Source organism: Heterocephalus glaber, unplaced genomic scaffold (genome assembly GCF_053883595.1).
Source record: "Heterocephalus glaber isolate CG9 unplaced genomic scaffold, H.glaber_assembly_v1.0 deba00001614, whole genome shotgun sequence".
NCBI lineage: Eukaryota > Metazoa > Chordata > Mammalia > Rodentia > Bathyergidae > Heterocephalus > Heterocephalus glaber.
In genome coordinates this window covers 88,920-112,617 of record NW_028258385.1, presented here as the reverse complement: position 1 = coordinate 112,617, position 23,698 = coordinate 88,920, and the positions used below count along the sequence as shown (strand labels likewise).

The window sequence follows — 23,698 nt, the reverse complement described above, 5'->3', positions numbered from 1 at the left end:
TGTCTAATACTAATTTGATATCCACAGAGTGGCTTATACTACTAATTTATGTCCACAAGTACCTGTAGTACAAATGTAATATCCACAGATCATCCTCTAATATTTATTAATATTCACACAGTGGCCTCTAATACAAATTTAATATCCAGAGCAGCCCTTTAATATTAACTTTATTTCCACAGAGCATCCTCTAATACTAGCAATATCTAACAATTTATGTCCACATAATGATCTCTAATACTAATTTAATATTCACTCAGCTTCCTCTCATACTAGCGTAATATCCAAAAATCAGCCTCTAATACTGATGTCCACACATCAACATCTAATACTACTTTAATATCCAGAGTGACCTCAAAACTAATATAACATCTACTTCAGGGCCCCTAAAACTAATTTAATATCCACAGTGTGGCTCTGTATGGCTAACATAGTACCACTGTGGAGTCCCAATACTTCTTAAATATGCACACGGTGGTCTCTTCATATGAATAAATTATCCACATACTGTTTCCTTATTGTGGCCCCTCATTACTTATATAGCATTTCTTCTGTGTCCTATTATAGCCACACTGTGGACTCTTCAGAGCCCACAGTTCTCTTCTTAATATGTTATCTACATAGAGGCATCTTTTTTTCTTGAGTCAGAGTCTCACTATATAGTCTAGGCTGCCCTCAAATTCACAGTCTTCCTCCCTGAGACTCCTAGGGATTAGAGGTGTGTGCTACAATGTTGGCTCCCAGTGGCATCTTAATAGTAATATAATAGCTACACTGTGACTTTTAATGGTAATTTAAAGTCTATGGTATGGCCTGTAATAATAATTTAGCGTTCACACACCAGCCCATAATATTAATATACTGTCTGCCTTATGGTCTCTGATATTAACAATGTCTGTACAGTGTCCTCCAGTAATGCCCAGACAGTGTAGGACAGTTAATGTTGGGCCGGGGATTTAGCTCAGTGGTTCCGTCGCTTGCCTTGCAAGCACAAGGACCCGGGTTCAATCCCTGGTACCAAACCCCCCCCCCAAAAACAAACCCCCCCCCCCAAAACAAGACAGTTAATGTAGAGTGTCACCTTGATTGGCTTTGAGATCTACCCAGGGGGTTGGTGGTGTACACTTGTGGATGTGCCTGCATGGGACATGGAGGTATGACCTTGGTGCCTCTATTTGGTCACTTATCCCTTTCTCTCTGGTACTGTTCCCCTGCTCTGATTCTATGCCACCATTATCTCAGAAGCTTTGCTCTGCCACATACTTCCTCCATGATGTTGCTGTCTTGAAGGCCAGCTAACCATAGACTGAATCTCCCACAGACATGAGCCAAAGCTTATCCCTCTTTAGCTGTGGGTGTCAGATAAAGTGTTTCCACAATGAGAAAGCTCACTAATCACTTAGCCAATAAAGTGAAGTTTGATGTTTCTTTTTCTGGCATGACATTGGCATGAATATTGTAAAAAGTACTTTATTTCTCAATAATTTCAAACTTATAAGACACCTGCAATCATGTTAGGAAGTACCCTTCATTTATTCACTCACCTTCTCCGGTGGTTATTGCTTGTCCAGATTTGCAAGTCTATGTGAAACACTACTATGTATTTTACCCATAGTAGAGACACTCCTAGGTCACAGCCACAGAGCGCCTGTGTCAGCAAATTAAAGGATTTCAACCTGAATAGCCAACCCTTAGGTCCCTTTCACTTTCAACATCTCTCTTGCCTGGAACCAAAACTTTTTTTCCATTTGGATCCAGTTTTTTTTTCTGGAACTCATGCTGGGACTCTTTCATTGCCATGACTTTGACAGATGTGAAGAACACATTCCTTTTTGTTTGAATACATTCGTACTGTTCTTTTGGGCATCTACCTAGGAATGGAAGATTGAGTAGTATAGTAAATCTATATTCAAATTTTTGAGGAAATGCCAAAGTATTTCACACAGAGGCTGCACCATGTTGAAGGGTTCCAGTTTCTTTGCATCCGTATCAACACTTGCTACATTAAATTATGAAGGAGACCCTCACTTTAGTTTTAGTTTGGATTTCCTTAATGGCTGAGATGCTAAGCATGTTTGTGTTTTCATGTGAGAAGGGTTGGGGTATTCATTTCACATTCTGACTTTCTGGTATCTCAGTTGTCAGTTTTCAGTGTCAACACTCACTTCGATGATGGCCCAGAAGATCATGGTCATTCAGTTATGAGCCTCAATGTCTTTCTTTAGTACAGTACCTCTTGTTTAAATGGTATGGTCATTTTTGCTCATTGTACTATACAGTATTGTGGTTTCGTGTTCTGTTATACATTACACTACTGCATGTAAGAGTTATGCCAGTAAAAACAAAGGCATCAAGTTGGAGTTTCCTTTGACCATTCTTTGTTCTGAATATATGTCCATACTACACTATGTACAATTTCTCATTTAGAGACCAACTCATTTAACAACCTAGTCACAGGAATATAACTTGGTCACTAAATGAAGAGTAGCCCTACTGTGTTTTAGGCACATTCCTTAAGCATGTTGTGCAAATAATCACAACATTCATGAAAAGACAAATGTCTTCAAAATATATATTATTTCTATAATGCCTGATATTGGAGAAAAATAAGCTACCTGACACTTTTTAGATATTGAGACAAAAAGCCTCACATGAGCCACCTCATATGAAGTGGTTTTTTCCTCACAATGCAAAGCATCTATGGTTTGCCTGTTTTGATGCAGAGGGAGTGATTTGAAGCATGGTCTTATGAGACCTGTTGATCACATATGATACAGGCAGAACAGCTGTGCTAAAGGGGCAGAAATAATTTACCAGTGCACTCTTTCTATTGGGCTTATTTTTAAGAACTTGTTTCCAGCAGTCCCTCAGGTGACAATGAAATGGATTCACTTGGAATTAAATAAATTCTCAGATATAAACAAACTCTTTAGAAGTGATGTTACCGTTGAAACATTTGGCTGCACATCTTTTTCTATATACAATTCCTACAGGCACTATTCTTTTAACAACTGAGGTACCTTTCTGCAACTAGGTCATTAAATGAGTTGGTCGCTGAATGAGGAATTGTATATATACTGTGCTATGGACCATACACTATTCAGAAGAAAGAAATCATCAAAATGTTTTATTTTCATAATTCTTACATGCAGTACTATAATCTATAACACAACATAGAACTATAGCACTGTACTGTATGGTACAATCAGCAAAAATTAAAGTACTATAGAAACAAAGTATATGATGGCACAAAAAAGAAAAGACATACAGGCCCTATCAACAAGATGTACAGAACTGTATTAAAAAAAAAAAAGATGGGTCGTTGTCCCGGAGGTAGGTCTTAGGTCCAAACAGCACACATCAGTCATAAATGCAAACCATCATTAACCAAGTTGATTGTTAAATGAGGATTGTCTGTGTTAGACATCATATCATCAAAATAGCTTAATGAAAATGATTTATTTTTCTTAAGAACAAATGCTCTCCAATAACCTTTAAAATAAAATACAGCTGCCACCAATAAATCATCGTATTAACTGGGTTCAGGCAATATCGATCTCTCACATGTCAGAAAAGGAAGGGATGAAATTCATTCAGAAAACCAGGAGATCTTATGATATAGCAATGATATAGAGAGTGCTCATCAATAATAATTGCAAAAGAGATGTAATCCAGATATAATTTTTTAGCAAATCAATAAACATCCAATCCTATATTTCATCATATGCCTTCTCCTGGCATCTTAGCAGTTTCCATGAATTCTCCAAGGGTACATTGATCACACGGTTGATATTGTTAGAAGCTGTGTGTTAAGATGCAATTTTGGCTCTTTAATAAAGGAGCTTTTGCAGGTCATTGGAAGGAATCAGTGAAAGTAAAATATTACTAACAAGATATCACAGAACCATAAACCTGATTGACTCTGTAAAAATCACTGGATATGGGAAATATCTTTGCCAGTGAAACTGGCATTAATTGAGTCACTGCTCTGCCTGCCTCTGTAGTAAATACCTTGGAGGATAGAAAGACATATAAAGTATGTGGTAAAGGAGCTTACTAGCCAGGAATGTAAGTAAAAAATTAACACATGAAACAATCACAGAGCCATGAATAACAGTGATAATTAATTTTTCAATTGTTTCCTGTGGTTTGGAAGAGTACATATAACCCTTGAGAAAATGTGCACCCATATGATATGAGACATTTCTACATAACAAAAAGTTTCAAGGGTAACCTCACTTCTAAAGAGTTTGTTATATCTGAGAATTTATTTAACTGCAAATGAGTCAGCTTTCTAACACCTGAGGAACTGTTAGAAGCAAATAGTTCTTAGAAGTGAGTGGTGATAGTTAACTGGTTGTGCCAATTTGAGTAAGAAATGTGGAACTAAATTGACTCAGCATTGTTCTGAGTGTGGAAGACCCACCCTAGGGAGGATTGTCTTCAGAATGGTATAAAAGGGAAGTGAAAATGGAAGGCTCACTTCTGTTTCTTTGGAGGTGCTTCATTCTACGCCTTCACCTTGAACATTGGCTTCAGCCTTCCAGTGCAGACTCTTCAACCTGCAGCACGGACCTTTTGGCCTCCTGATACAAACTCCCATGGAACATTACAGTGGGCTCCAGGCCTTTGACCGGATCCTTCGGATCTGCACCGCACAAGCAGACCCTTTGCACTCTTCCACACCTGACTCTGTGGGCAGCCATTGTAAGCCAATCTTGTAAATTCTTATATATTTGTGTATCTTGCATTAAATCTGTTTCACTAGTTCTCACTGACTAATACAGATTTTGGTTCCAGGAGTGATTCTGGAGAAAGAGAATTGTAAAAATGAAATTCTTTAATGGTTTTACAGGTTCCTGGAGTTGGCCCTCTCATTTGTTTTTTTGTTTTTTTTAAATAACAAAACCATATGTGGGGAATATATTAAATTACATTCTGAATACAATTGATCAAACAAAAGAATGACATTTTTTAAAAAACATGCTGTGTCACAAAGAAGCTGTGTAATAGCTTTTTATTATCAGCCATAGTAGTAGTTGAAAGGTTAGAATTAAGTTGTGATTTAAGCATTTATATCTTAACATAGTTAACATATACACATTTTACTGGGTCCAGTGTTTTAGTAATCTGGACAGAGGTGTTGGGTGAGGTATTAAACATGATGGTCTTCTCTTATTTAAAGTGTTAATTTCAGGAAATTCACTCGCATTTAAGGTTTTCATAGCAATCCGTAACTTTATGAGGAAAATATCTGGATGTAGATGCATTTTTATAGATCATTTACTGCTTTCTTTCTTTTCTTTTTAATTTTGGTACCGGGGATCAAACTCGGGTCCTTGCGCTTCCGCAGCAGGCGGTGAAACCACTGAGCTGAGCTAAATCCCTGGCCCCATTTACTCCTTTCCTATCAAGCATCTAGTTTCCTCTGTTCCCGTCCCCTTCCTAACAGTGCTGCTGAGACTTGAGCGTCACCGATGAGTGGCTGCAACACGAGTGGTTTGGGAAGAAGCGAATCAGACCCCCAGAAGTGGCCATGATTGGCAGGAGCATTGTCATCCGTTTTCCCAGAAAGCAATATACATGCAAATCATTCGTGGTTCAACAGTAAGTTATTGGGAATATAAACTGTGGTCAGAAAGAAGACATTATCCCTGGAAATAAACCTGCTTATACAATCCATGCTCTAATTTTTTAAAGGTGTAGTGAAGATAAAATCATTCTTGCTATAGGAACACAAGGGGCACAGTTCAAGGATGGTAAGATCTGGTTGTGTCCGACAGCTATTAATTATCCTTGTTCCTTTTTGTGTTAGAAATTTAATCACCTTAATAAAGTCAAAAATTTTATTTCTAAAGTGCAGTTCAATGATTTCACAATCCTTAAGGAAAAATATCACTAATCCTCTAAAGAATGAAGAAAATTGAATTTAACTATGTTTTGCTTATTCATTGAATATTTCATATCATAGTAGAAAAAGTAGTTTATATACAAAGAATCAAGAGACCCATATTATAGTTGAAACCCTTTAAAATAAACATGCAATACATTGCAATATAACATAGTCTTTGGGGGGGGGTTAAGAGAACAGGGGCTTAGTTTTCCTTAGTAAATTATGTGAGCTAGTCTTTTTAAATTACACTTCCTATTGGCATCTAGTATCTACAATATTAATTCAGGGCTCAGATACATGGTCTTGCCATTCAGAGCCACCATCTCTGACAGTTAATAGCAATGCTTCTATTTTAACATATTATATATTAAAAGGAAAAATCAAAAGCATAAATGTTATATGAAATGCATGCTCCTAGTGATAAAAATCTATAAAGTCTATGCATCCTACAGAATTACTGCCTAATATTTTTATGTTTTAAAATACAGTACCTATATATTTCTCTTTCTTATAATTATACTTGCCTTGGCAATTTCATGTCTATACAAATCTTATAACTTATTCATTAATAAATATAAAAGAAAAATCCTTACAAAATTTGGACAAATATATTACCACTCATTATAACCACTAAGAGTCTTAGTTTAACTTATTACACAGATCTTTATAGAGCCGAATCTGTTATTGTGTAATAGCACATCACTGCCCTCTGATGGTATGCACTAATATATAAATTGAGCAAAGGAAATTTTATTGTATTGTAAAACATACTATGTTAACTTTATAAGGTATAAAAATAGATGGTAAGTTATGAGAAATTCAATATTTGCTTACAAATATTCATTACTTAGTAAGTTATGAAAATTTAGTGTTCCTTCAGATAAGCCCTTCAATGAATTTTCAAGACTGTTCCTGATGATCACATTAAAGGCACTAAGTGTAAGCAAAAGTCTTCATACACAGTGAAAAAAGCCAAACACAAGGCTTCATAGCACAACTATAAATAGCTAAGATATTTTAAAGAATTAAAACATAATTGCAATTTTAATATTAGAAATGTACGTGGGGTCTTTAAATGTCATCTATGTATTTTCTATGTATTTAGATCCATATTTTAACTATGAAAAAATGGCAAATCATTTACTTCCTGCAGAAAAGTAAGTGCAGGGATGTAAGAATTTAATGAATGGTCTTCATTCTAAGTCTAAAAATCAATTTCCCCCCAATATGTTCAATATAGATTTAGCACTGCAATTAAGGGCACCAATATTACAAAAGATGATTCTGTGTACTAAAGGAGAAGACATTAAATGGATCCATTTGATTGCAGATGCAGGACGATTACTAGCAGTAGCCTCTTCCATTCGTGTTATGCTTTATGAAACTGTCCATCTAAGTCCACCTGCTTGTGGAGGCCCAGATGTGGCGATTTGTTTTTCTATTTTTTCCTTTTTCTTTCTTTTTTTCCACAGGTCGGACATCTACAATCCCCAGAGATGCAGCCTCCTTCTGTATCCTTTCTGTAGCTTCTGCAAGTTTTGCTCTTTTCTCTTTCAGCCCAGCGACGCGAGCACGGACTCCATGGGGCACAGGAAGCACAGCCCCATCCCGATGGCGCGGGTTCCCGCCCCACGCCATGCCCCATACCGCGAGCCGACATTGCAGGCAGCCCTCTAATTTGATGAGACCTAAAGACGCCATCATCTCTCTTTCTAGTACTGTGGGGAATTCTGATACTCCTTGGTGTTAACTGTTCAAATTAATATGTGATGTAGATCCATCTGATTATCCTAATTCACCACTTGTGAGATGTAAGGAATTTAGTGACTCCATCTATGAAACTTTTAAACATTTTTGGCAGAGTAGGGAATATAATGATGCTGGCTGATTGCTCTTGCATCTCTGGACAAACTAGTGAAAGAAAATAATGAGCTCCAAGCATCCGTAAGTAATCTAAATTCTTCTAAGTGTGAGGACAAATTAACAAAGGAAAATAAGGAGCCCATAGATTCAAATTCACAGCTTTAGACATACGTAAAAAAATTATGAAGTTTCTAAGTGTGTCTTGAAAGAGAATCTCCTCTCCTTTAGCTTCAGAGCTGAGATTGGAGAAACCCAAACACAGGCCCTCATATCTTATCTGGCTGAAATACAGTGTAATTTTAATGCTCAGCCTCAAAAGTTACCTGAAGTGATGGCTCTGATAGGAAAAGAATGGGATACCACACACTGGGATGGAGACGTTTTGGAGGATCCTGATGAAGCTGAAGATGTTGAGCTCCTAGACTCTGAGATTATTTTGCCAGGGGAAGAGACTTCCTTTACCCCATCCCCTGTGGTGTTGGCCTCTCCTAGTTATACCTGGGAAAACTAATCCTGTGTTGGCCAACCATGATAATACTGACATTCCTCAGAACCCACCTTTACCACTCACTTTTGCTTCTAGGTCTATAACCAGGCTCAAATAACAGAAAGCTCCTACGAATACATAATGTGACCCATGAGGAGGTCCACTATTCTCCCGAAGAACTTCTTGAGTTTTCTAACTCTTATAAAGCAGAGACCTGATTAGCAAGTGTGGGAACGAATTTCACAGGTATGGGATAATGGGGGTAAAAACATACACGTGGATCCAGCAGAATTTGTTGATATGGGCCCATTAAGCAGAGATTCTGAACTTAATGTTGCAACTGACAGAGCAGAGAAAGGTGTTAGTAGTTTATTTGGCTGGCTGGCAGAAGTATGGATCAAAAGATGGCCCACTGTGAATGAACTAGACATGCCTGATATACCATGGTTTACACTTGATGAGGGGATTCAAAGGCTTAGGAAAATGGAAATGCCAGAGTGGATTTGTCATGTCAAACATAATCTGCCACCCTGGGCTGATCCAGAAAATGTACCCTTCACTAACACTTTGAGAAATAGATTTGTGAGAGGAGCATCAGCATCCCTGAAGAGCCCTGTCATTGCTCTTCTCTGTATGCCTGACCTTACAGGGGGAACCACAGTGGCCCAATTGGAAAATTTTAGGGAAATGGCTTTGATTGGATCCTGGAGTGGCAGGAGTTAAATGGCAGCACTTAATCACAAAAGGCAGGGTGCACAAACATACAGAAGTGGACAGCAGAAGTAGAACAGTGATCACAAAATTTTCCTTAGATTTATATAATCAAAAAATTAAAGGCAAATGAACAGAAACTTACTTCAAATCATAGTAACACGGAATCATGGTCCTTAAACCAATTCCCAGATTTGAGCCAGTATACAGACACGTACTCCTTGAATAAAGGAAAGCTGGGTCCCCTTGGAAAGGACCCTGATGTATCACCAAAAATTTTTATGGTAATTCTTTCTCCTATCCTTCCCCAAAGTAACTTGAGGCCTTTTTACCAGAGTAACTACATTGGGGGAAGGGAAATGATCAGATATTTCAGGGACTATTGGATACTGCTTCTGAACTAATACTGATTCCAGGGGATCCCTTTAACCATAGGAGCAAGATCTAGTTATGTAACACAATCCAACATAAATCAGGAGCTTGTAAGCAATGAGTTTCCCCTTAGTAGAGTGATTTTAACCTCTGGGGGGAGGGAATTTAAGAGAGATGGGGCAAAACAGAGAGATAAATGAAGAGAAATGTAGTAGAGGCAAGACTGAAGGACAACAAATGATCATCCAAGGTTTGGAAAACTGAAGAGACCAGGAGAGAAAGCATGAAAGATAAAGAAAAGAATATCAGAGTGAACCAGAAAGACGAGACAATTTTCACTCACATGAAAATATTATGAAGAAAGAAAGGTGAGAACAAGATAAAAATAAAGGTAAAAACCTAAACAAACAAAACCCCCAACTTCTGTCTCTCTTAGGCAGAAGCGTTCTTTCTCCCAATAAATTTTTCCTACTCTAAAAAAAAAAAAGAAAGAAAGAAAAAGGAAACAAAACCAACAAACAAAGAAAAAAACCTATAAAATTCCTCTGGAGTCCACAGTTCTTTGGTAGTGCCCCCAAACTGTAAGTGTGCAGTAGGATAGTGCTGGGTGAGTTTGATCTTATGGGAGGTGGGGTTGGTCTTTAGCCAACAGCTTTTTGGATGTCTTTCTCTGGCCTACCCAAGCCTCCTTATTGTGGGTGGCTGTGGTGCCCTCAGGCAGGGACATCCTGGGTGTGCTCCCAGTCCCTTATACAGTTTACTCGTGTACAGTTGGCTCCACTGTCTTTACACAGCCTCATTTCACCCCCACTGGCACTTCTCTATCCTGTCCTGATGCTTTTTGCAGGTGGGGTATGTGTGTGTGCTGCTCGGTTCTACTTCAATCTCGTCTCCAGTGTGTGGTGCTGTTGCTCAAATCCCACACATGCTTGCATCTTTCTCTCAAGCCCCTGGTCGCCACTCACTTCTTTCAGCTGTGCTGGGGTTCCTAACTTTGGAGCACATGACAAAGGAAAAAAAGGGCTGGTGGCCCATTGGAGAGGGAGCAGAGTTCTGGTCATTTGGCTCTGTGTTTGCCAGCGAAATCTGCTGCCAGGCTGCAGTGTCCTTTGTGTGGAGGAAGGCTAAAGAGACAAGAGGCTTTCTTTCCCAAATCTACCCTGTGTGGATGAGTTAGCTGGACATTTTCAGTCCATCAGTTTCTTGGGAAGTTCTCAGTATGGCGATTCTTGCTCAGCACTACCCACATTGCTGGTAGCCCTGAGGCTGATGCACCTTTTTTTTGGGTACTGGAGATCGAACTTAGGACCTTGTGCTTGTGAGGCAAGCGGCAGAACCACTGAGCTAAATCCCTGGCCCGCTGATGCACCATTTTATGCCTATGTTTTTTGCCTATGTTTTATTTGATCTACTAGTCTTTTATTTCGGATTGGTTTTGGCATCAGAATGTATGTCTCTTCCTTTCTTCCAATTACCTGTGATCTTAGCTGATTTTTCTCTGAGCAGGTCCAATGTGACTCTTCCTCCTTTCAGCCATGTTGAATGCCCCCTTTCCCTGTTTCATCATTATAATTATTATCATTATTTAATGTTTGTGATGTATAAAGATCGCATTCATTGTGTGTGGTTGGTATATGACATTAAATTTTGTTATGCCCCCTTCTTTCCATCCTTAGCCTCCTGATGCCCTTCCCATTTGCCAAAGGGCTATCTCTCTGTCCATTAACTATATTTCCATTAACAGATGAATGAAGAAAACATAGTATCTATACATAATGGGATACTACTCATCTATAAAGAATAAATTCAAGACATTTGCAGGAAAATAGATACACTCTGAAAACATAATGTTAAGTGAATTAAATCAGACAAAAAGCTTAAGTGCTTTTAAAATGTAGAGTTTTCTTAATACATATATAACAACTTTTTGTCAAAATGGGATGAAATAAACTCATGATAATGTAAACTGTTTACAAATTTATCCTCAAAAACTATTTTACATTTCCAAACAAGTATAAATTTCACTAAAATACTGAATGCTTCCAGAAATAAATACAGTACAAACTAAATTACATGTGTAAAAACTGAAGGTGCATCTGTAGACACATCATGAAGCCATAGTCATGTCATTATTGCTACATTTAATTGTATTCATTTCATTAAACAAAAAATCACAAAATCATATATTGAACATTTACAGTGCAAATTGTGAAATTACCACGTTCTTCCTAGGTTGCATTTGCATCATCTAACACAATTACCTTTTGGGTATATGAGGAAAACAGTAAAAACAACTTTTAACAACTTTTAACTGTTATCACTATGGGATCTATGCCATTTTGTACTCTACAAGAGAAACACTGTGCTTTCTCATTAACATCTCTCAACTTCCCCACCCACACATGTGGCAACACCATCATTAAACTCTCTGCTTCTTTAAAGTTGTCAATTTTAGATGCTAAAAACAGATATGATCAAGCCTTAATTTGTCTATGCATGGCATGTTTCATGTAATGACCTCTTGGTTAATCTACATTGTCACAAATGAAGGATTTATTTTCTTTTAAGACTCAGTAAAATTTCATTACATGAATAAACTTCACTTTACCCATACAACTAAGGCAATGGTTTGCATGTAAAACACTCCTTAAAGGCCATGGACTGAAGACTTAGATGCAAGATGCCTTGCTATTCTGAATTTAACATTATTATGTACTTTTCAACCTCATCAGAGCATTAATTCACAGATAAATTGGAGGCAGACTGTCTCTGCACCCATACTTTGAAACAATGTATCTCATTCTTAACACATTTTTCTATCCCTGTCACTCTGATTCTTAGCTTTCTCACATTTGGTATTTATACTAAATTTCATTTTGAGTTTGTGCATATATTCTCATGGTAAGACAATCATAAAAAGTTTTCACGCATTATTTACATAGGCTTTCTCTTCAGTGGTAGTTTTTTCATATTTTTCAAGATAAGCGGAAAAGTGGAAGGGTTTCCCTTATTTATTGCATACATATGGCTCCCCTCTCATGTAAAGTCTTTCATGAACTTGAATGCACTGAGAAAAATAAAACATTTCTCACATTGTTCACATGTTCAGATTTCCTGTTCTATGAATTCTTTCAGGTATGACAAATATCTGTGAACTGAAAGATTTTATTACATACAAAGAAAAGGCTTCTTTGCATTGTTTTTTTCATGTCAGTGCAAGGTACTTTATATATTTGAAGTTAATTTACTCTCTTGTTTTTTAATGTCTATGATGATTACTAGAGTAACTTTTCTACACTGCTTATATACACAGGGTTTCTACACTGTGTAATTCCTTTCATGTCTTTGACAATCCTTTTGTGTGCTGTAAGTTTTCCCACATTGCTTTCATACACAGGGTTTCTGCCCAGTGTGCATCCTTTCATGTTTTTGACAACGACTGTGTCTGGTAAAAGCTTTCCCACACTGCTTACATACATAGGGTTTCTCTCCAGTATGAGTCCTTTCATGTATTTTACAATTACTCTGTGTTCTAAAAGCTTTCCCACATTGCTTACATACATAGGGTTTCTCCCCAGTGTGAGTCTGTTCATGTCTTTGACAATCACTGTGTGTCCTGAAAGCTTTCCCACATTGCTTACATATATAGGGTTTCTCCTCAGTGTGAGATCGTTCATGTCTTTGACAATATCTTTGTATGCTGAAAGCTTTCCCACATTGGTTACATACATAGGGCTTCTCCCCCGTGTGCGTTTGTTCATGTATTTGACAAGAACTGTGCCTGCTGAAAGCTTTCCCACATTGGTTACATGCATAAGGTTTCTCCCCAGTGTGAATCTTTTCATGTGTTTTACAATGACTCTGCGTCCTGAAAGCTTTCCCACACTGCTTACATTCATAGGGTTTCTCCCCAGTGTGAGTCCTTTCATGTATTTTACAGTCACTGTGCCTGCTGTAAGCTTTCCCACATTGGTTACATGCATAGGGTTTCTCCCCAGTGTGAGTCCTTTCATGTATTTTATATATACTGTGCCAGCTGAAAGCTTTCCCACAGTGGTTACATACATAGACTTTCTCCCCAGTGTGAGTTCTTTCATGTATTTTACATTCACTATGCCAGCTGAAAGCTTTCCCACATTGCTTACATACATAGGGTTTCTCCCTAGTGTGAGTCCTTTCATGTTTTTTACAATGACTCTGTGTCATGAAAGCTTTTCCACATTGCTTACATACATAGGGTTTCTCTCCAGTATGAATCCTTTCATGTATTTTACAATGACTCTGTGTGCAAAAAGCTTTCCCACACTGCTTACACACATAGGGTTTCTCCCCAGTGTGAGTCCTTTCATGTACCTTACAATTAAAGTGTGTCCTGAAACCTTTGCCACATTGCTTACATATATAGGGTTTCTCTCCAGGGTGAGTTCGTTCATGTCTTTGACAATAAACGTGTGTGCTGAAAGCTTTCCCACACTGTTTACATACATAGGGTTTCTCCCTAGTGTGAGTCCTTTCATGTTTTTTACAATGAGTCCGTGTCCTGAAAGCTTTTCCACATTGCTTACATATGTAGGGTTTCTCCCTAGTGTGAGTTTTTTCATGTCTTTGACAATAACTCTGTGTGGTAAAAGCTTTCCCACATTGCTTACATATATAGGATTTCTCCTCAGTGTGAGTTTGTTCATGTCTTTGACAAGAACCGTGTGTGCTGAAAGCTTTCCCACACTGCTTACATATATAGGATTTCTCCCCAGTATGAGTTTGTTCATGTGTTTGACAAGAACCGTGTGTGGTAAAAGCTTTCCCACATTGTTTACACACATAGGGTTTCTCCCCAGTGTGGGTTCTCTCATGAATTTGACAAGAACTGTGTGTCCCGAAAGCTTTCCCACATTGGTTACATACATAGGGTTTCTTCCCAGTGTGAGTCCTTTCATGTATTTGACAATAACTCTGTGTGCTAAAAGCTTTCCCACATTGCTTACATATATAGGATTTCTCCCCAGTGTGAGTCCTTTCATGTATTTGACAATAACCGTGTGTGGTAAAAGCTTTCCCACATTGCTTACATACATAGGGTTTCTTCCCAGTATGAGTTTGTTCATGGTTTCGACAATGACTCTGTGTGCTAAAAGCTTTCCCACATTGCTTACATACATAGGGTTTCTCCCCAGTGTGAGTCCTTTCATGTTTTTTACAATTAGTCTGTGTCCTGAAAGCTTTCCCACACTGCTTACATACACAAGGTTTCTCCCCAGTGTGAGTTTGTTCATGTCTTTGACAATTACTGTGTGTGCTGAAAGCTTTCCCACATTGTTTACATATGTAAGATTTGTCTTCAGTGTGAGTCCTTTCATGTATTTGACAATAACTGTGTGTGGTGAAAGCTTTCCCACAGTGCTTACATATGTAGTGTTTCTCCCCAGTGTGAGTTTGTTCATGTCTTCGACAATGACTCTGTATGCTGAAGGCTTTCCCACATTGTTTACATACATAAGATTTGTCACCAGTGTGAGTCCTTTCATGTATTTGACAATAACTGTGTCTGGTGAAAGCTTTCCCACAGTGCTTACATATGTAGGGTTTCTCCCCAGTGTGAGTTTGTTCATGTCTTCGACAATGACTCTGTATGCTGAAGGCTTTCCCACATTGCTTACATACATAAGATTTGTCACCAGTGTGAGTCCTTTCATGTATTTGACAATAATTGTGTCTGGTGAAAGCTTTCCCACAGTGTTTACATACGTAGGGTTTCTCCCCAGTGTGAGTTTGTTCATGCCTTTGACAATGGCTCTGTTTTCTGAAAGCTTTCCCACATTGCTTACATTTATAGAGTTTCTCCCCAGTGTGGGTCCTTTCATGTATTTGACAATTACTGTGTGTTCTGAAAGCTTTCCCACATTGTTTACATAGGTAGGTTTTTCCCTCAATGTGAGTTCTGTCATGATTACCAAATGAAGTGTTATTATTTAGGGATTTCCAACAGTGTTTATTTACATAGGATTTTATCCCAGTGTGAGCACTTTCATGTTTCTGAATATCATGGTGAGAATTCAAACCTTTTCCACATTGTATATATATACAGGTATTTATCGTACCGTGATTTCTTTCCTGGATTTCAACACAGTTGGATGTACTGAAAGCTCTCATATCTTGCTTATATACAAAGGATTTCTCTTCAGCGGTACTTCCTTCAGTGCAATCACAGTAGGGTTTTCCACATTGTTTATATCCATGGGGTTTTTCTTCAGGATTTGTCTCTGCATGTTTCTGAAAGGACTGAAAGTTTGTGGACTTCTGTTCAAATCCATGGAGCTCATGTGATTTGAGTCCAGTGTTATGTATGATGGGCATGGTCGATGATGAATGACCAGTCAGAGGCTTTGTCCATGTAGGGCCTCCACCTGGTTTTATACCAAGCAGTTTGATTTGCACATTTGTATCAGGAGTCATAAAACCCTTTTCTCCCTGTTGATTCCGTAATTTATATTGACAGTATTTATCTACCTCTGCACTTCTGTGAAAGAAAAAACAGTATTCATTTGGGAGTTTGGAAGTGATACGTTTGCAATACATACTTGTTACTTTCATTCTGAACAACTGATACATATATATACCAGATGTTGATTAGTTTTCATACCTTTTTTCTCCTAGACTCTATCCCTACCCCTTCCACTGAGCCTCTCCACCCTCTCCACATCATAGGCCTCTCTCTTTTCTACCATCTCTCCTTTATTTTACTTAATTCACATTTTGCATTTCTCATATAAAATACAACAAGTAAAATTAAACTTTCTGTTTATCTTTTTAAGTGTAAAATGGGTTCTAGATCCATGCATTTTTGGGCAAATGACATCATTTCATTTGACTTTTGGATAAATACCATTCCATTTTATATATATATCACATTATTTTCGGTGCTGGAGACTGAACCCAGGGGTTTAGCACTGAGCTACATTCTTGGAGTTATTTATCTTTTATTATGAGACTAAGTCTCATCCAGGCTGAACATGAATGTGCCTCAGCTTCCCAGTATGCTCCCATCCCACCCAGGATATCCCATTTTTCCTTTCTACTCATCTATGAATGGGCATCTACACTGTTTCCAAAACTTCACTTTGCTAAGTTTTACTGCTACAAACATGGATATGCATGTATCAATGTAATATAATTACTTTAACTTTGGGTGAATACACACTCAGTAGAAGTGTAAGTGGATAAAATGAAATTTCTACTTTTACTTTTTTGAGGAACCTCTACACATTTCCATAGATGGTTTACTACAACGACATTCCCACCAACATTATGGGAAAGTACATTTTAATACTATATTTCAGAACATAAGTAGACTAAATGCTTTTGAGGATTGCTTGAAAACAGCTATTGTTAAAATGGGTATTCATTTGGATTTTGAACAGTATTTCAGGATTACCAATGTTGCAAATATTGCATGTGTATAGCACATTTAAATATATATAGCATTACTTACATAATTTGATAAGAAAGCAGTCTTTTGAAAAATGTATATATATGTATATATATATATGTAATTAGATGTCCTGCACTTGGCTCTCAACTAAACACAAATTTTTTTATATATACCTTTAATCAATGCCTACATACAATTTCATAAAACAGTTTTAAAATCCTGAGCATGGAAAATAATTTATTATTATACAGTAGATAATGTCACTTGTGGCATAATCTCAATACTGCCTACATGACAGATATTAAGATATTTCAAGTATTCAATTGTCAGATTTTATATACTAAACACGTATGCATCTCTGGAGAAATTTTGTACAATTAAAGAAATTTGAACACAGTTTCATTTTGTTTGTGTTTTTGACTTTTGAGACAAAGTCTCCTTATGTAGTTCAGGTTAGCCTTGAACTCACTCTGTAGCACAGGTTGGCCTTAAACTACTGGCAATCCTCTTGCCTCAGTTGTCCAAATGCTGGGATTACAGGAATATGCCACCATCCCTGGCTCTCTGTATTTTTGTGAACATGGCCTTTGTATACAATTTTACTTGGTTTTAGTATTTCTGACCTTTTAGTAACATTCTTGTCAGTTTAAATTACCTTAGATTTTTCCTGTAATTTTTATACTCATCTTCAATTTGCTGGTCATCTATGTTTCTTCCTAAAGTGTAGAAAAATAAATGTAATGATGAGTTACTCTATTACATAAAATACTAGTTTCTAGTTAAGATTCATGGTAGAATGTGACCATGTCCAGAAGAGTCATTAAAATATTAAAATATTTTCATATTCTAATAAAGTAAACTGCACTGATGAGCAATAATAAATGCTCTCTGATTGCATAAATGAGAAATAATATCTTCCTTACCTATGGCAGTCACATTCCTAAAGGTTTCCCACATCACATCTCTGTAGAGCTGCTTCTGGGATGGATCCAACAAAGCCCACTCCTCCATGGTGAAATTCACAGCCACATCCTCAAAGGTCACTGCCTTCTAAATCATCAGAAAAAAATTTCCAGGAAGAGTGAGATTTACTACATGAAATATCTCAAATCTACTCATAAAAAGCTGAAATGAGGCTGAGTCCCATAAGTGGTTACTTTATGCCTTGGTCATTAAACATTTATTCTTTATCCACATGCCCTTATCATACAGGAATTTTGATACTAGATGGGAATTCACTGCTAAAGAAACAGCAGAATGGGAACATTGGTTCTCCTGCTGGTTAACCCCAGTTTTATTTCTACACTGTCTGTAAACAGGATTCATGGAGAGAGCCTACTAGATCGGATGTGGGGCAAAAAGAACAGGGGTAGATGAATATCTAATGATTTGCTCTGATATAACATAGAAAACATACCTATTTTCAAATTATTATTTAGGAAATAGATCCCTCCTCCTCTATTGTATTTAGACAGTATTGTGAAACTTGAAACTGATTTCATAGACAAAACTGTAATTAAACACAAAGTAAAGTTTATGAATGGTAGTTTAAAATGCTAATGAAAAGTATTACAATATTCATGGAGAATGTCTAACACTGAAATTAGACTAAGGAAGACATATTATAGGTCACTGACATGAAATGCTTACCCTTCAGAGAGAAACAAATTTCTAAGGTGTAATAGAAAGGGAAAGGTTGGGATGGACCCACCAATTGAATGCTGTGCCCCTAGCCACAGGCTAGGGCTATGCACCCAGCCCAGGGGGATAACGGGACTGAGTGTCCCCATCCAGTCACACACTATGGTCAATATGCTCAGCCCAGGGAGAGCCCGGGGACAGACCAGTCTGAAATTGAGGACAAGTGGTACATTTTGCAGAAGTGCTCAGAGACCACAAAAAAAAGAAGAAAAGACCATCCAGCAGCTACTAGACTACACTAAAAAGAGTAACCTAAAGCTAATGAGAGTTAGGAAAAAGCTAGACAATAACATAGATGAAATTAGTATGCTACAGAAATCATAGTTCAAAAATTCCCAAAGATGAGAAAAGAGTCAAAAATAGAAGTAAACGAGGCTTAGATAACATCAAAAAGCTATAATGAAAAAAGAAGCTCATCAAGGCATATCCTTATACTGCCTGAAATCCAAAAACCGTAACAACAAAAATTTAGAGCAAAAAACAAAAAAATCACCCATGAAGGTAAACCAATCAGAATTACAACAGATTTCTTAATGCAAACCTTAAAGGCCAGAAAAGTTTGGAGTGATGCATTTCAAGGCCTAAGACCGAATAACTTCCAACCTAGTTTAACTTACCTAGCAAAGCTCTCTTTTAAAATAAATGGAGAAATAAGGACATTTCATGAAAAAGACCAGCTCAAGAGACATATGAATGCTAAACCAGTGCTTCCAAAAATACTCAAGAATATCCTAATCTGAAACACTGAACCCAATATAGATATTCCTCATTTGATGACCTACTTGCTTTAATGACAGTTTTGATTTACAATAGGGGCATGCTGTTTCTGACTTATGATTCACGACTCAGACATATGACTCATCTTTTTTGTACAGTTCTGCACATACTGACAGTCTCAATGTCTTTATGTACAGTACACCTTGTTTAAATAGTATTCTACATTTTGCTAATTGAACTGTACAGTACCATATTTTTATATTCCATTACATATTACAGTACTATATATAAGAGTCATGCAAATAAAAGCAAAATCACCAAGTTGGAGTTTCCTTTGATCATTTCTTTGTCCTGAATATTATTAAAGTACTGACTGTATATGATTCCTCATTTAGCACCCCATTTATTTAGCAACCTAATCCCAGGAACAGGACTTGGTCATTAAATGAAGAATGCATGTGGCCTATTGTATTTTAGGCACATTTACTAGGTATGTTGTGCAAATAAGCACAGCGTTCGTGAAAAGACAAATTCAAAATATGTATTATTTCTATAATGTCTAATATGGGGGCCCTTATATATTTTGGATATGAAGACAAAAAGAACAACCTCAAAAAATATGTGGTTTCCCTGTTTTGATACAGAAGGCAGTGATTTGGAGTATGGTTTTATGAGGCCTGTTGATCACATATGATACAGGCAGAACAGCTATGACAAAGGGCCAGAAATATTTATCAGTGCACTCTGGGCTCACTTCTAAGGACTATTTGTTTCTGGTAGTTCCTCAGAGGATAATGAAGGTGATTCATGTGGAGTTAAATCAATTCTTAAGATATAAACAAACTCTTTTAGAAGTGATGTTACCCTTGAAACTGTTTGATACGTAGAAATTGGTGCACATATTTTACATCAATGGGTGCACATATTTTCTCAAGGGTTATATGTACACTTCTGAAATTACAGGAAACAATTGAATAATCATCACTGCTATATGTGGCTCTGTGATGGTTTTATATGTTTAATTTCTCTCTTATATTCCTGGCTAGTAAACTTCTTCACTACATACTTTGTATGTCTTGCTATCCTTCAAGGTGTTTACTGCAGACATGGACAGAGCAGTGACTACATTAATGCCAATTTCACTGGCTAGGATATTTGCCTTTTCCAATGATTTTTTACAGCATCAAGCAGGTTCATGGTTCTGTGATAAATATTTTACTTTTATTGGTCCCTTTCAGTGACCTGCAGAGGCACCTTTATTAGAGCCAAAATTGCATTTTAAGACACAGCTTCTAGCAATTATCAACTGTGTGATCAATGCAACCTTGAAGAATTCATAGAAATTGCTAAGATACTAGGAGAGGGCATGTGAGGAAATACAGGATTAGGTGACTTATTGATTTGCTAAAGGTCATATCTGGATTGGATCCATTTTGCAATCATGATTATTGAGCACTTTTTAAAATTAATTAAGTTTATGTGGTACATTTTAGGTGTACATTATGATTGCATTCATCATCGGGAATCTATGCCTGTACATGATATATCTTGCTTCTTGTTTTTTCACATTCCCCTTCCTTCACCTCCACCATTCCACCCCTATTTTTGTTTCTGTTTTTTCCTTCTTTTCTCCTTCTTTTTTCCTTGCCCCCATCTCACCCTCCCTAGTTCCCCTCCCTCTTTGAACACTGTCTTTGTATTTCACAATATCTATTATACATTTTGGTCCTCATTTACCCTTTCAGGTTCTCACAACAGAGAAACAATTTGGTATTTACACATGTGTGCCCTATTTATTTCACTGAAGAGGATGGTCTCAATGTCCATCCATTTAGCTATAATTGTCTCTGTCATTCTTTCTGCTTGAGAAATACTCCATTATATACAAAACCCACATCTTATCCAGTCGCCAGTTGATGGGCATTTGGGCTGTTTCCAAGATTTAGCTATTACGAACTGAACTGGTACAAACATGGGTATGCATATATCACTGTGGTAGGATGCTTTTAATTCTTTTGGTAAGATACCTAGCAGGGGAATAGCTGGGTCAAATGGGACTTCTAATCATATTTTTTGAGGAACCTCCACACTGATTTCCAGTGATTGCACCAGTCTACACTTCCATCAACAGGTGAGAAGGGTTCCTTTTCCTCTATACCAAGCTGGGATTTGTTACTGATTGATTTTTTTTGTTTTGGTACCAGGGATCAAACTTGGGACCTTGAGTTTGTGAGGCCAGCAGTGGCAACACTGAGCTAGATAGCCAGGCCCATGATATTGGTTGATTTCTTCTTTTTTTTCTTTTGCTTAAATTCTTTTATTGGTAGATTTTAGGTATACAATACATTTACATTTATCATTGGATGCTTGTACGTGTACATGATGTATCTTGGTTCTTATTTTTTGCCCATGACCTGTGCGCCCTTCACCCCCTCCACCCTTCCCTATTTACATAGACTTCGTTTCCATTTTTTCTTTTCTCATAATTTTTCCTTTCCCTTCTTTCCTTTCCCCTTCCCCTCCCACTTTCCCTACTCCTTTGGACTATTTCTTCCTATTTCAAATTATCAATTATTCATTTTAATCCTTGTTTACACTTTCAGTTTCTCACACTAGAGAAACTATTTGGTATTTACACACATGTGTCCTATTTATTTCACTTAAGAGTATGGCCTCAATGTGCATCCATTTAGCTATAAATGCCTCTAATTTCTCATTTTTTATGTCTGAGTAGTACTCCATTTTAGAAAAAAAAAACACATTTTCTTTATCCAGTTTCCAGTTGATGGGCACTTGGGCTGTTTCCAAGCTTTAGCTATTACAAACTGTGCCACTATAAACATGGGTGCACATATATCACTGTGGTATGATTCTTTTAATTCTTTTGGGAAGATACCCGGCAGGGGACTAGCTGGGTCACATGGGACTTCTAGTCCTAGTTCTTTGAGGTATCTCCATACTGATTTCCACAGTAGTTGCAACAGTCTGCATTCCCACCAACAATGGAGAAGGGTTCCTTTCTCCCCATACCCCTGCCAGCATTTGTTATTGATTGATTTCTTGATAGCAGCCATTCTTTGTGGAGTGAAATGGAAGCTCAGCATTATTTTCATTTGCATCTCTTGAATGACCAATGATGTGGAACACTTTTTCATGTTTGTTTGCTGCTTCTACTTCGTCTGAGAAATATCTATTTCAGATGCCCATTTTTGGATTGAACTTTTAAGTTTGGGGAATCTGATTTTTTTTAAGTACTCTATATATTTTGATAGTAGTCTTTGTCTGAGGAACAGTTGGTAAAAATTATTTCCCACATTGTAGGTTGTCTCTTCACTCTGTTGGTTTCTCTTGTTGCACAGAAGCTTTTTAATAAGAGGAGATCCCAGTTGTTGATTCTTTGTGCTAGTTCCGTGTGACTGAGGCTTTACTCAAAAGTCTTTTTGTACATGAAAGGCTTCAAGAGTTCTACCTAACCTATCTTCTAGCAGATTTAGTGTTTCTGTTTTAATATTTAGATCTTTGATCCATTTTTATTTTAGTTTAGTACATGGTGAAAGATATGGGTCTAGTTTTAATCTTTGGCAAGGTGAAACCCAGTTTTTTTCAGCATCATTTATTAAAGAGGCTATCTTTCCTCCAGGGGAGTGTTTGGCTCCTTTGTCAACGAGGAGGTGGCTGAGTGTGTCTGGAGTTGTTTCTGCATCTTCTAATCTGTTCCACTGATCCTCAGGTCTGTTTCTTTGCCAGTACCATGCTGTTTTTATCACTGTAGCTTTGTAGTATAGTTTCAAGTTGTGGGTTGTGATACCCCCTGCCCTATCTTTTTTTGGCCTAGAATTGCTTTTGCTATTCTAGGTCTCTTCTGGTTTCAAATGAATTTTTGGATTGTTTTCTTTAGTTCTGTGAACTATGCTGCTGGAATTTCAATTGGAATTGCATTGAATCTATATAGCAGTATTGGAAGTATGGCCATTTTCCTATATTGGTTTTTCCTACTCAAGAACAAGGGATGTTTTTCCATTTTCTTTTTTTTTTTTTTTGGTACCAGGGATCGAACTCAAGTCCTTGTGCTTGCACAGCAGGCAGCAAAACCATTGAGCTAAATCCCCAGCCCTGTTTTTCCATTTTCCAATATCCTCTTCAATCTCTTTTTTCAGAGTACTATAGTTTTCACAGTAGAGGTCTTTTACTTCCTTTGTTAGGTTGATTCCTAGATATTTCATTTTTGGGGGGCTTGTATTGTGAAAGGAGTTCTTTCCCCATTTTCTCACTCAATGAGTCTGTTGTTTGTGTACAGGAAGGCTTATTGATTTTTGAGTGTTGACCTTGTATCCAGCTACTCTACTAAATTTGGTTATTAAGTCTAGAAGTCTTTTGGTGGAGTTTTTGGGGTCTTTTATATAGAGTATCATGTAATCTGCAAATGACAATTTAACTTCTTCATTTCCTATCTTTATTCCTTTTATTTCTTTCTTTTGTCTAATTGCTGTGGCTAACATTTCCAGAACTATATTGAATAGGAGAG

At 37.3% G+C, this 23,698-nt stretch overlaps 1 protein-coding gene and 1 pseudogene across 1 annotated transcript in view; both read right to left on the bottom strand.

Annotated features, from left to right (window-relative positions):
• Positions 1-2,715: 2,715 nt before the first annotated feature.
• LOC147822436 (small VCP/p97-interacting protein pseudogene) lies at positions 2,716-11,276 on the bottom strand (annotated as a pseudogene).
• Positions 11,277-11,447: 171 nt separating this feature from the next.
• Positions 11,448-23,698, bottom strand: part of LOC101722932 (uncharacterized) — a 49,636-nt gene continuing 37,385 nt past the window's right edge. Inside the window, exons 3-5 of the mRNA XM_087196786.1 lie at positions 17,679-17,805; positions 17,411-17,471; positions 11,448-15,843 (exon numbers count right to left, since the gene is read on the bottom strand). Coding sequence (XP_087052912.1) covers positions 12,714-15,843; positions 17,411-17,471; positions 17,679-17,805 — 3,318 coding nt within the window. The 3' untranslated portion in view covers positions 11,448-12,713. The remainder of the gene's footprint in view (positions 15,844-17,410; positions 17,472-17,678; positions 17,806-23,698) is intronic.